Below are 13678 nucleotides of genomic sequence, written 5' to 3'. Positions count from 1 at the left end.
CTTTTCTTTTTCTGTTTGTCATTGTTATGTTTATTTTGAAGATACAAACAATGCTTTGATGCACGGAGGCAAGCTGACTTCATGTATTTCATATGTCATCATTTAAACTGAATATGTACACTCTAAAATTATATGAGGATTTGGAAATCATTCCTAATTGGCTGTCATTGGTGACTACCTGACTAGTTGAACTCTGAATTGAGATTTAATTCTTAAAAGATTTATATGTCAAATCATATGACTAAATCAATGTCTACTCTTTGAACTCCAGAATTCAACTGGTTTCTATAAACCACCGTCAGCCAGGATTTATTTTGTTGTGTAGAAAACTTATTTGAAATAACTCAAAAACCTGTATAAGGAACTACCTTTCCACACCTACGTTATTTAACAGTTGACATCCCTCAGTGACCTGAATCACGAACTATGCAATTGATCATTGATGCAGTTGAAAGTCGATTTGTTCACTTGATTATCCATTATGATCAGTATAATTAATAAGTTAAAAAATCCTACAATCAAACACAAAGCCTTGTGATACATGGCCCTGGACAACATTTGATGATAGACAGTGGTATGTACCTTGCTCCTAGCTAGCAAGCTAGGCACCATCATGATCTCTATACTCAGCACATATCAAATGATCAGTTTACTCAAAAAGTTCAAACATAGGTGTTTCTTTCCTTGGGGGCAAAGGGCATAGTATTTCACTAGCCTGTAATAATTGAATGTGATACCATACTTAGGCCCGTATTCTGAAGACGGGTTTAACTTAAACTCAGGTTTAAAGTTGTGGTTTTAGTATGGGAAGCCAAAAGTATCATTTTTAAAAATTAAGTTGTACGTTTCTTATGTTTACTGTGCTCTTTCTTGATTCATCGATGGTGAAGACAATAATCTACTAGTATATATACTTCCTAGACAATTATGAATGATTTGAGAGCCAAATGAGCTGAAATATGATATCTCTAGTGATTTATGTAACAATTGGTTGTCCATACTTAAACCACAACTTTAAACCTGAGTTTAAGTTAAACCCGACTTCAGAATACGGGCCTTAGAATCCAGTATTCATGCACAGTGCTTGTTGCTACAGTATGTTATAGAATAGTCTTGCCTAGTTATCAGATTGTTGTTTTATGCTAGGTTCACACTGCCGATCAGATCAATCCGATCAATCTTGATAAAGCCCGATCTCCCATTTTCCTTGACCAATCACGACTTAACGGTTGATCATGTAAAGCCTGCTACTCGATCATATAAGACCCACCCTGACCATTTATTACTAGCTGTCGGGAAGGGCTTGGTCGAGTAAAATGGGTGTTTGGGCTTTATCGAGACTGATCGGGTTGATCTGATCGGCAGGGTGAACCTAGTACTAGTATACGTAAATTCTAAATAGTGGCACCACATCATCGGATTTCAGTTTTATGATAGTTTTAAACAATGACAGATGTAAGGAGAAACCATATTTCAAGTATTTTAAAGACAGGTTTTTTTCTTTTGCCAACATCAAAGCATGCCCGTGGAGAGCAACAAGTATGTATAATCAGCGTCAGGTATGTTGCATTTATTGATTTACTATGTTAACATCCAGATAGATAGATGGGATACTATTCTCCCACAACTTTGCTCTCAATATAGCTCAGAAGCTTGCAAAACATGTAGATATCTGTTACCTGTGAGACTTGCTGAAATATATTGATTTCATATTTACCAGCTAGTAATCTGCTGTAACCAACGCCACAACCCTTACCCCTCTGAATGAAGAAATACACAAACAAATAGAAAACATTTTGGCACTTGTTCGTTTAATGACATTTCTGACACACACAACAAAATATAACACATATTTTACTTATTTATACAACACGATTTATGGACACAACTGTTCTGATACATATATGACAGAATGATTAGCAAAATCATCGAGTACACAAGCAGACATTGAAAGTTTTATAATTCCTCTTCATTTTCCGTTTTGTTGTCTATCCCCCCTTCACTTGTTTAATATCTCCACGGAGGCAAGTTTTGAGTCCGCCGTATGTTCAGTTTAAGTGTCAAACAGGGTGCAAGTGGGTATAGAGGGTGAAAAGGGTTTGCAAAGAGTCAGAGAAATAATGTAATACATGTATAGTTCAGATCTTCTAATCATTATTGTTATTTTTATCAATAATAGCGGCAGTACAGTAAAAATAAACTCTAAATTTCAGGGAATTATAATAAATCTAGATCGGGTGTGAATAGTAGCTGAATATTAGATTTAGATGTAAATCTTTCGGATTTAAAGGTAAATCTGAACCATTTGAAAATGAATCTTTTAAGATTTGAAAGGTAAGATTGAAAATAAATTCAATATTCGGCTGGTCACTATTCACAGCCGATCTAGATTTCTTTTTAATTCTTGAACTTGTAGTAGTTCTATTGGTTGTAGTAGTAGTAGTCGTTGTATAAGTTGTAATAGTAGTAGTAGTAGTAGCTTTAGTGTAGTAGTAGTAGTTGATGAATTAGTTGTATTTGAAGTCAGAGGCGTCGATCATGGGGGGCAGGGGGGGGGGGCAACCGCCCCACCAATGAAAATATGGGGGGGGGGGGCAAACATATCGTTTTGCCCCCCCCCCCCCAATAATTCCGCATGTGCAAAAAATAAAATAAGATTGTAATGTTACACAGAAATCAGCAAGCGAGATTGAGATACACAATTCGTTCTTCATCTAAAATCGTGCTCAAAATGTCCGGTTTTCAGATTAGAATATAAAAAAATTTCAGCTCGCGCTTCGCGCTCGCATCACAACTTTAAACCTGAGTTTAAGTTAAACCCGACTTCAGAATACGGGCCTTAGAATCCAGTATTCATGCACAGTGCTTGTTGCTACAGTATGTTATAGAATAGTCTTGCCTAGTTATCAGATTGTTGTTTTATGCTAGGTTCACACTGCCGATCAGATCAATCCGATCAATCTTGATAAAGCCCGATCTCCCATTTTCCTTGACCAATCACGACTTAACGGTTGATCATGTAAAGCCTGCTACTCGATCATATAAGACCCACCCTGACCATTTATTACTAGCTGTCGGGAAGGGCTTGGTCGAGTAAAATGGGTGTTTGGGCTTTATCGAGACTGATCGGGTTGATCTGATCGGCAGGGTGAACCTAGTACTAGTATACGTAAATTCTAAATAGTGGCACCACATCATCGGATTTCAGTTTTATGATAGTTTTAAACAATGACAGATGTAAGGAGAAACCATATTTCAAGTATTGTTTTCTTTTGCCAACATCAAAGCATGCTCGTGGAGAGCAACAAGTATGTATAATCAGCGTCAGGTATGTTGCATTTATTGATTTACTATGTTAACATCCAGATAGATCGATGGGATACTATTCTCCCACAACTTTGCTCTCAATATAGCTCAGAAGCTTGCAAAACATGTAGATATCTGTTACCTGTGAGACTTGCTGAAATATATTGATTTCATATTTACCAGCTAGTAATCTGCTGTAACCAACGCCACAACCCTTACCCCTCTGAATGAAGAAATACACAAACAAATAGAAAACATTTTGGCACTTGTTCGTTTAATGACATTTCTGACACACACAACAAAATATAACACATATTTTACTTATTTATACAACACGATTTATGGACACAACTGTTCTGATACATATATGACAGAATGATTAGCAAAATCATCGAGTACACAAGCAGACATTGAAAGTTTTATAATTCCTCTTCATTTTCCGTTTTGTTGTCTATCCCCCCTTCACTTGTTTAATATCTCCACGGAGGCAAGTTTGGAGTCCGCCGTATGTTCAGTTTAAGCGTCAAACAGGGTGCAAGTGGGTATAGAGGGTGAAAAGGGTTTGCAAAGAGTCAGAGAAATAATGTAATACATGTATAGTTCAGATCTTCTAATCATTATTGTTATTTTTATCAATAATAGCGGCAGTACAGTAAAAATAAACTCTAAATTTCAGGGAATTATAATAAATCTAGATCGGGTGTGAATAGTAGCTGAATATTAGATTTAGATGTAAATCTTTCGGATTTAAAGGTAAATCTGAACCATTTGAAAATGAATCTTTTAAGATTTGAAAGGTAAGATTGAAAATAAATTCAATATTCGGCTGGTCACTATTCACAGCCGATCTAGATTTCTTTTTAATTCTTGAACTTGTAGTAGTTCTATTGGTTGTAGTAGTAGTAGTCGTTGTATAAGTTGTAATAGTAGTAGTAGTAGCTTTAGTGTAGTAGTAGTAGTTGATGAATTAGTTGTATTTGAAGTCAGAGGCGTCGATCATGGGGGGCAGGGGGGGGGGCAACCGCCCCACCAATGAAAATATGGGGGGGGGGCAAACATATCGTTTTGCCCCCCCCCCAATAATTCCGCATGTGCAAAAAATAAAATAAGATTGTAATGTTACACAGAAATCAGCAAGCGAGATTGAGATACACAATTCGTTCTTCATCTAAAATCGTGCTCAAAATGTCCGGTTTTCAGATTAGAATATAAAAAAATTTCAGCTCGCGCTTCGCGCTCGCATCATTTATGTAGCAAAAACCCATACTTTTCATGATTGAATAGGTGAATAGAATGTCCCGTTTTCAGTTCTATACCTCAAAAGAACTCCCACTTCGATTTGCAATAATCTTTTGTTGGATATATTTCTTGTTCTTTATTAAAAACGTCAATTAAACTCTTTTTTTTTAAGATCAAAATATCAAAATTTTCAGCTCGCGCTTCGCGCTCGCATCTATTATTATTATATTTTTTTTTCAAATTTAATTTGTTGGTGAGATATGTGTGTGTATATATATATATATATATATATATAATCTATATATATATATACATATAGGCATATGTGTGTGTGTGTGTGTGTTTGAGTCTGTTTGTTTTGTGTGATCGAGCGCCTTTGGAAAGTTTTTTTTTTTTTGCCTCTATCAGAGGATTTATTCACATTCAAATCAGGGGTTACACAGTAAATCACATTCAAATCATAGGTTACACAATTAATCATAAATTATGAAACACAAGTATTTTTACAGAAAGTTGATTCATGATTTTGCCCCCTCCCCCCAATCTGAAAAATGGATCGACGCCCCTGTTTGAAGTAGTGGAAGAAGTAGTAGTAGTAGGTTAAGAGTAGTAATAGTATAGTAGTAGTAGTACTAGTAGGTTGAGAGTAGTAGTAGTAATAGTATAGTAGTAGTAGTAGTAGAAGTAGTAGTAGTAGTAGTAGTAGTAGTAGTAGTAGTAGTAGTAGTAGTAGTAGTAGTAGTAGTAGAAGTAGTAATAGAATAGTAATAGTGGTAGTAGTAATGGCACTAGTAGTGATAGTAGTTTGTAGTAGTATTATATTAGTCGAGGTAGATGTAGAAGTGGTAGAAAGAGTATTAATATAAATATAAAAATGAGAGTAAACGACCGTGCCTTTTCTTTTATTGCTCCACGCCTTTGGAATTCCCTCCCTTCTTCACTTCGTGAACTCTTTAAACCGTCTCTCAAAACTCACTTATCTCGGCAGATATGTAGTGATTAACTTATTGGTTGAGCCTGCGCCTATGAATGTTTTAACAGATATATGGCGCAACATAAATGCTTTGGATCATCATCATCAAGTAGTAGCAGTAACAGCAGAAGTAGCAGTAATTATAGTAGTAGTAGTAATAGTCTTAGTCGTAGTGGAAGCACTTCTACCAGCAGCAGTAGTAGTAGTAGGTCCAGTCGTAATAGAAGGAGTAAAATATAGAAGCAGTAGTAGTAGTAGTATTAGTAGTAGTAGTAGTAGTAGTAGTAGTAGTAGTAGTAGTAGTAGTAGTAGTAGTAGTAGTAGAAGTAGTAGTAGTAGTAGTAGTAGTAGTAGTAGTAGTAGTAGTAGTAGAAGTAGTATAAATAACACCTCTACCACCACCACCACCACCAGCAGTAGATAGTAGTAGTAGAAAGTATAAGTAGTGGTAGTAATTGTAGTATAGTGGTGGTAATAGTAGTAGTAGTAGTGGTGGTAGTAGTAGTAGTAGTAGTAGTAGTAGTAGTAGTAGTAGTAGTAGTAGTAGAAGAAGTAACAGCAGCAGCAGTATAGTAGAATTAATTGTGAAAGGAGGCGAAGTGACATTTGAACGATCCTTCACTCATTTCACAAGAGAGAGGGTAATTTGGAAAAATATGGTTCAAATGGGCTGTTCAAAGCCACTGAATTAATTGGTGTCCCCAGTCCTTAACTCGATTTCCCACCAGAGTATTTGTATGCACAGGAGAAGTCTTCCTTGCCCTTATTGATGCTGCTGTAAGGAATATCGTTATCTAGTAAATATATTTTTAAAACTTGTTCTTACCTGCAATAACATGGTTACATCTGCGTAACATTATCAACATTGAGACTACACAATTCTACACGAGTTAACTTAGGATAATGTATCTCTTGATATTGAAGAGCGAGCTAGGAGGAATATTATACCTTCCCCCTCTTTCCGGTGATATCGTCTCAATCTGCATTTATTCCCCCACACTCCACCTTTCTTGGTGGCTTCTAATGTCTTAATTCATAAGAAATATGTTGCTCCCATTCACTTTTATTTTATATACAGTATTTACAAACATTTTGGTGTAAGTGCAACTGAAACTTGTGGACATCGAACTATTTTCATAAGTGAGGGAAGCCTTATTAGCCTGATTAGGATCGTGGTCTGAACTATTGATAATCCAATCTACAAGAGGTTTGTTGTTTCCTAGACTTCACTGGCAGATATATAAGTATCAATGGAGATATTGTTTCATTTTTATCATTACTAATTTGAACTATGATAACGGAATTTTATTAGAGTGCCAAGATAAATCGGAATTTACACAAGCTAGATAATTTATTTCAATAACTCGACCACCTCCACGTAATTATGCTTAATAGTCAATTTAATTAAACTGCTACCAGGGTCAACGAGTCTCAACATGCAGGGCTTTAAGAGATAATGCAATAAGACACTCCAGACCAGATCGGACTGCATATGAATCATTTTGTTTCCTGTAGGTGGAACAACAATAAAACACAGCTTCATAAAACAAACTTCCACGGAGATCTACCTATACCTCATTCTATGACATACAGTATGTATTCGGGAGAAAATTAGGGTACTATTTTGTCCTAATTATACATATAAAAAAAGTGATTGCACTGTTCCCTGATGCATGTTTTTGCATTTATGGCACAGTATACTTTCACAAGACGCGGAGACAAACTTCAACACAGTACATGTGCGTGGACGAAAGGTTCTCAACATACCATCTTCAGCCAGAAGTATGAGCCTATGGATTTAGCTTCACAATGTATTTTTTCAGCATGCATGATCAACAGACTTTTTGGTGAACCGGAAGCTCGATGTACTTGACAAGGACCGACTAGACATGGAGCGTCTTCTTCCACGAAGCGATGCGCAGGGGAGAACAGACTTGAAGGCAGCACGAAATTTGGTTGATATGATGTTATAGAGGATGGGGTTGATAGCCGAGTTCATGTAGACAAGAACTCGACAGACAGTGACGATTGCGAGAATCTGCTGTGAGGTCAGACGGTTATGCTCTTCTGGAGTGCTATAGATACCCCAGAGGTTAAGTACACGGTATGGCATCCAGCAGACGAAAAATACCACTACTACGTTAGCGAGCATCAATATCACACGCTGGTGACTTCGACGGGTGACCGCACTGGCTGTACTTGCGGACGTCATCGACGACCTTTTCGTGGAGCTTCTCGGATCGGAGTTTCTGCTTGAGCGGGAGGTCATTGACGTTGATGTGTGATGACGCTGGATCTTGTTCCCATAGATGATATGGGCCGGTTTGTCTTTCAGCGATTTCTGCTTCCAGGTGCTTGGCGTGTCTTGGCGTTTAAGAGGTGGCGACTGTGCGCTTTGGCTCCCGCTATTGGCATCCCGACTGCGGAGTGCAGATATCATGACGTCATCTTCTCGAGAAGGATTTTCCTGTTCGGCGATGATATGCAGGTCTGTTAGCCTTTCCTGAGCGTTGTCTTCATGGCGCTCCTGATCACCACCACCCTTTGTCGTCCGTTGAACCTGGCGAGATAAACAACTGCGGCTTAGCATTTGACAGAGCCCTCGGAAACAGTTCCTGCCTTTGATCATGTTGATAGATTCGCGTTTCTTCGCCGGTGCATCGCTTTGCTCTAATTTCATCGACCCATCTCTTCCTCTCGTTCGAACACTCCCGCTCTCTGACTGATTATTTCGAATGTTCGCCATCATATAATTATGTTCCCGGAGACTGTTGGCTATGATGTAATAGATGCTGGAGAGGAAAAACAAGGGAAGGATAAAGAATAGAACGGTGGTAACTGTCTCGTATATCCTTTCCCAACGATCATCAATCATAGGAGCGCAGAAGTACTGGAGTTCACCTTCATGCACACATTCAGGTACATAGATAATAGTCATCAACAAAGGAATGTTCACCAAAGCAGAGAAGATCCATACAACGAAACAAATCACTAAGGTCCGCCGAGGAGTGCAGATGTAGTGGGCCTCGAAAGGGGTGCAGATGACGTAATAACGTTCTACGGCGATGGCGAGTAGGGTGAGGATAGAGGCGTTGGCGGCCAGGTTCTCGCTGAATGGTACGAAGTAACCTGCAGCAGAAGGATACAGCAATGTGAGAAATAATAATAAGAATTATCATGAATATATGTGAACAGGGTACACTCTTAAAAAGATTTGATCAAAATCATCCATGTTTTGGTGAAATAATTTTTCCGACTAAATTTATTGGGGAAAATAATGACGCAGGTGATGGTCACCTCCCCACAAAAGGAAAAAGAATGAACAAATAGATACGAAAATAAATAAATCAATTGTCAGACACATGCTGTACCAACGAAAAGGTTATTTTGACCAATTCTGTTTAAGAAATGAAAATGTGCCCTTTTCTCGAATGAAACACCCTCTTTGAAGTAAAACAAGATATTTTAGGTTAGAAAATCAAAAAAATTTTGGCTCGCGCTTGCATCACCTATTGTTTAGTTAGGTATTCATTCTGTTCCTGGTTACAAAACTGCTTAGAATTTCCAGTTTTCAGATTGGAATATTATTGTGTTTTTTTAGTTCGCGCTCGGCGCTTGCATTATTCGATTGTTCATGGGTCACTAAACATGCTAAACGCAGTCTTTAACAGGTTCCTTTTCTTGTCAGTATATTAAAAATTTCAGCTCGCGCTTCATGATCGCTTTAATTCTTATGTTAGATAGTGAGATACACAGCTTTCTCATGATTTAAAAACTGCACAGAATGTTTAATTTTCAAGTTTATTACATGACCTTTAAAAAAGTTTGAGCTAGCGATTCGCGCTCGCAAACATCTTGCAAGGATACCCTTTAACAGTAATTAGCGTCATAATTTACCAAAAAAGCAAGAATTACAACTTCATATTTGATTTTTTTTTCAAACCACTCGCTCGCTACGCTCTCCCTCGCGGAAAAAATAAAGGGTGAATATATCTTATCAATCAGAAACCACTCTAAATGGCTTTGCTCAACTTAATTACTGCAAAACACACAACCTCTTCACACAGATGATAATCTCATAGAAAAAATATCCGTTTGCACGTAATTGCCTATTTAGACATATAAGAGTCTTTGTTTGCTTGCCCCCCCCCCCCCACGAAAGTACGTTCCGCTGCCTCTGAATTATATAACTTTCAATAGACCACGTGTGCTTGGTTGATTTAATTGTTTTTATGGTAGAGGTATAGTTATTTAGTTGACTGATTCAGTCCATCTATTATCCGTTGATTGATAGATATCTAACATGCGAACACACACTTGATTTACAAGAAGATTTGAAGTATCATGATTATGTTCACTCTGTTTTGCTCGAAGATTCAATTTATTCAGTTGAGGGGAAGGCCCATATTGAAAGGATTTAAAGTAACCTGAAGCCAGTACATCATCAGAACATCTGCGTGTTTCCAGTGCAGTATTACTGCGATTGAATTATGTTTATAACTACCACTATTCTAGTAATTGCTTTTTGAATGTCACTTTGATGCAATTGATGAGCCCTGAAGAATGGGAAAACATTAAGAAACTTTATTCGTATAAAGACCAAGTTCATCCCAACAACCAGTTGATAAATAAAAGACAAACAAGCAGAACATTGAGAAATCTTTTATCAATATCGAATGTGAAATGCGATTCACCGATTTTAACAAATTGGTTATGCACATCCTGCTCAGTATGCAAATAAAGGATCCAATAATGTCACATCACATAAATTAGATTTTTATATATTTTATTCCAAAAATCAATCAAGATCTAAACCGAAATTACACTAATAATTTACATAATTAACATGATTTTCCGAACCAAATCAAAACAAGCAGTATTGCTGGAAGACAATTTGAAATACTTCAAATGTCATAACGATGAGTGAAAGTGTGTCATCATCCTTTCTCATTCGTAAATCATGTTCATATTTATGTCACTGTTTAGTGCAAGTAAGCGTATTTCAGAATTATCGTTCGTTTTATATTCTATATCTTATTTCGATGAAATTTTCAGTTTTATGCTTGTTTTTTTCTCTCTATTTGCGAAATCAAATATTTGATGGAATGGAAAGCAAAATGTGATGAGACTACTTATTTTCACCATCTCTGCATAAAAAAATGCCAACAGTTTCAGAGTACTGGGTCACAGAACACAATCATAATTATTCCAGGGGAAACTCCTGTTCATTTCTTTTTCACTTTGAATCAAAGGAGATATTAATTGATTTCCCTCGAGGTGTGTATATAAATCTTTGATAGAATTCATCTTGGAATTGTAAATGAGCAAACAGAGATCAAAATCAATCACGTGGATTTCGTGGTTATCCAATTTTCTCCAAATCTAAAACGATTGTCCCGACGTCTTTGGAAATATTACAGCGTGAAAGTTAGATTTATTTTACAATTATCTATCAATGACATCGGAGTATACTTCAATTGTATTATCTACGTTGTACCTCATATTTTCATTATCTTCATTGGTAAAAATATCAACAAACCAATCAAATTGAAGAGACCTACAAATAAGTTGATGACTTTACCAACTGGCTACAATTCTCTATAATTTTAATGATTAACATACTGCACTTTGTGATAGACGGTGTATAAGATCTCTTAGGTAAGAGATTAAAGAAATGGATTGGACGTTGGCTCTGTTAGAAAACGAAAGATAAATTGGTCTTATATATTGGAAAAGTATCCGTGTCCACACTGACGAACATCCCACCGCTGCCACACATTAATGCCATGGTCGGAGTGATTGTCAGATATAAATATGGCAATATCTTAACAAACAGATGGCATTAGCAGGGTGCGCTTGAGAAATGTCAAGTAATACTCGTGAGACAAGATGACATCCGAGGAATAGAAGGATAAATACGATTCGGAGGCCCAGCAGAAGTCAACGATATGTAGGTTGTCATGATTATATAGAAAAGATGCATAAAATAAGAAAACGCATTGTTATATCATGTTATATTGTTACCAGAAGTTGGAGGCGCTCCTACCTCGTGTTGTTAATATTTCATGTAATGTAATGTAACCAATAGAAATTAAAGTGATGAAGGTTAGACCATTATCATGGTAGGAACTCAAGGTCGAGAAGGTGGATTTAAAGTTATTTGTGATTGGGGATTTGAGATCAGATCATCGGATCACTAGCTGCCATCAGCTTCTAATGACCTCGATAACAAACTTGATTATCGTTGTTAGTGTTTCACATCTACGGAAGAGAGGGGGAAAAGGGGGTTAAAGGTGACTAAAAGAGAGGGCGTGTGGGGATGTGAGGACTTGTGCGTGTTTGTGAGGATGCTTGTGTGTGTGCGTGGGTGCAGTGATAAAGAGAGAGAGATAAACAGGAAAAGGGGAATGAAAGATCAAGAAAAAAGAAGGAAGGGAGAGAGGGGGTTTGGGGATCGAGGAGTTTGTGCATATAATTTCGTGAAACCAAGCCTAACGTGAGAATTAAAAAAAAACTTCTGATTCAAAATCCGATTTTGACTTAAATAATCAGGTTATTCTTGTGCGACTTTTTAAAAATTTGATTATTTCCTCGAGGGTGAACTTTCTTTAGGGAACAAAGAACGCATCTTGAACCCGATTGAAATCACTTACATCACAATTTAATGACCAAATTCCATAGTTTTCTGATCCGTCCCAGAGTACTTAAATGCCAACGGTGGAATTATTGGGATTCATTTATGATTCGTAAATGACGACAGTTATTACCACGCATCATTTTTGTGTTTACGTATTATGAGAAATGTACAATAAAGGCGAATTACAATTCACACGTTGGAAACGCATCATATGCTGTTCAATTATGATACATCTCTATCTATCAGCTAACATAAATTACGTTTATGTCTTGACATATGGTATTGTTTTTTAAGTTATTTTCACACGATAACAGGGGAAATTACATGTACTGATGAGTTAAAGAGTATGTTTACACTATACTCCAAAACTAAACATGTGTTACATAAATCCGTTCAAATTGTACACTTTTCCAAGAACTATATATACAAGCAACCGGAGATTCATGACATTTGCAGAAAGCCCTTCGAACCTCTACATTACATTAACCCATCTACTCCAAAAATCGAGAAGTCTCCTAAATTGTGTTTGCCCTTTTTTCTCAATGGATTTTAATGGAGTGTGAGTGACATGACATTATTAAAGGGATGGTCCGGGTTGAAAATATTTATATCTTAATACATAGAGTAGAATTAACTGAGCAAAATGCCGAAAATTTTATCAAAATCGGATTACAAATAATAAAGTTATTGAAGTTTAAAGTTTAGCAATATTTTGTGAAAACAGTCGTCATGAATATTCATTAGGTGGGCTGATGATGTCACATCTCCACTTTCCGTTTTCTTATGTTATTACATAAAATCATAATTTTTTCATTATTTCACACTTGTGTGAATAATATGTCTCCCTTATAATGAAATAAGTTGCAGCAATAAATATCTAATGCACTAAATCAGTTGTCAATCCAACTGTCTAGTTCTTGGAGGAAAAAATTTGAATAAACCTAATTTCATATGATAAAATACAAAAGAACAAGTGGAGATGTGACATCATCAGCCCACCTAATGAATATTCATAACCACTGTTTTCACAAAATATTGCTAAACTTTGGAATTCAATAACTTTGTTATTTGTAATCCGATTTTGATGAAATTTTCGGCATTTTGCTCAGTGAATTCTACTCTATTTATTAAACTATACATAATTTCAGCCCGGACCATCCCTTTAATGAGTAATTCATGTCAGAGTAGTAACTCAATTTTCAGTCATGTAGGCGGTTTATAACGAGAGGCAAATGGTGTTTAATAATTTTTAGCGCGTTACGTTCATCTAATGGCGCTAAATTCGTCTAATGGCGGGAAAGATCGATATTTTGATATAAATATTTCATTTGTGTGTATAGTCTCCGGGGAGACCAAGACATTCTTTATATTGACAAAGTATCATTTTCCATATAAGAAACAGTTGGTCCTCTCATTCAATAGACACAATAGCTGACCGCGACTTATGTTATGAAGGAACTGGTTGGGAAAACGGTTCACAAAACTATCAATATCAATTTAACAATATAACGGAGTTCAGCACA

General features: G+C 36.6%; 1 protein-coding gene across 1 annotated transcript in view; it reads right to left on the bottom strand.

Moving 5' to 3' along the window:
- Nucleotides 1-6896: 6896 nt before the first annotated feature.
- Nucleotides 6897-13678, bottom strand: part of LOC129272390 (growth hormone secretagogue receptor type 1-like) — a 31185-nt gene continuing 24403 nt past the window's right edge. The window contains exon 2 of the mRNA XM_054909544.2: nucleotides 6897-8647. Coding sequence (XP_054765519.2) covers nucleotides 7338-8647 — 1310 coding nt within the window. The 3' untranslated portion in view covers nucleotides 6897-7337. The remainder of the gene's footprint in view (nucleotides 8648-13678) is intronic.

This window comes from Lytechinus pictus, chromosome 12, assembly GCF_037042905.1.
Source record: "Lytechinus pictus isolate F3 Inbred chromosome 12, Lp3.0, whole genome shotgun sequence".
NCBI lineage: Eukaryota > Metazoa > Echinodermata > Echinoidea > Temnopleuroida > Toxopneustidae > Lytechinus > Lytechinus pictus.
Note: the sequence above shows the minus strand (reverse complement) of the source record. Positions and strands in the feature narration are given on the sequence as shown.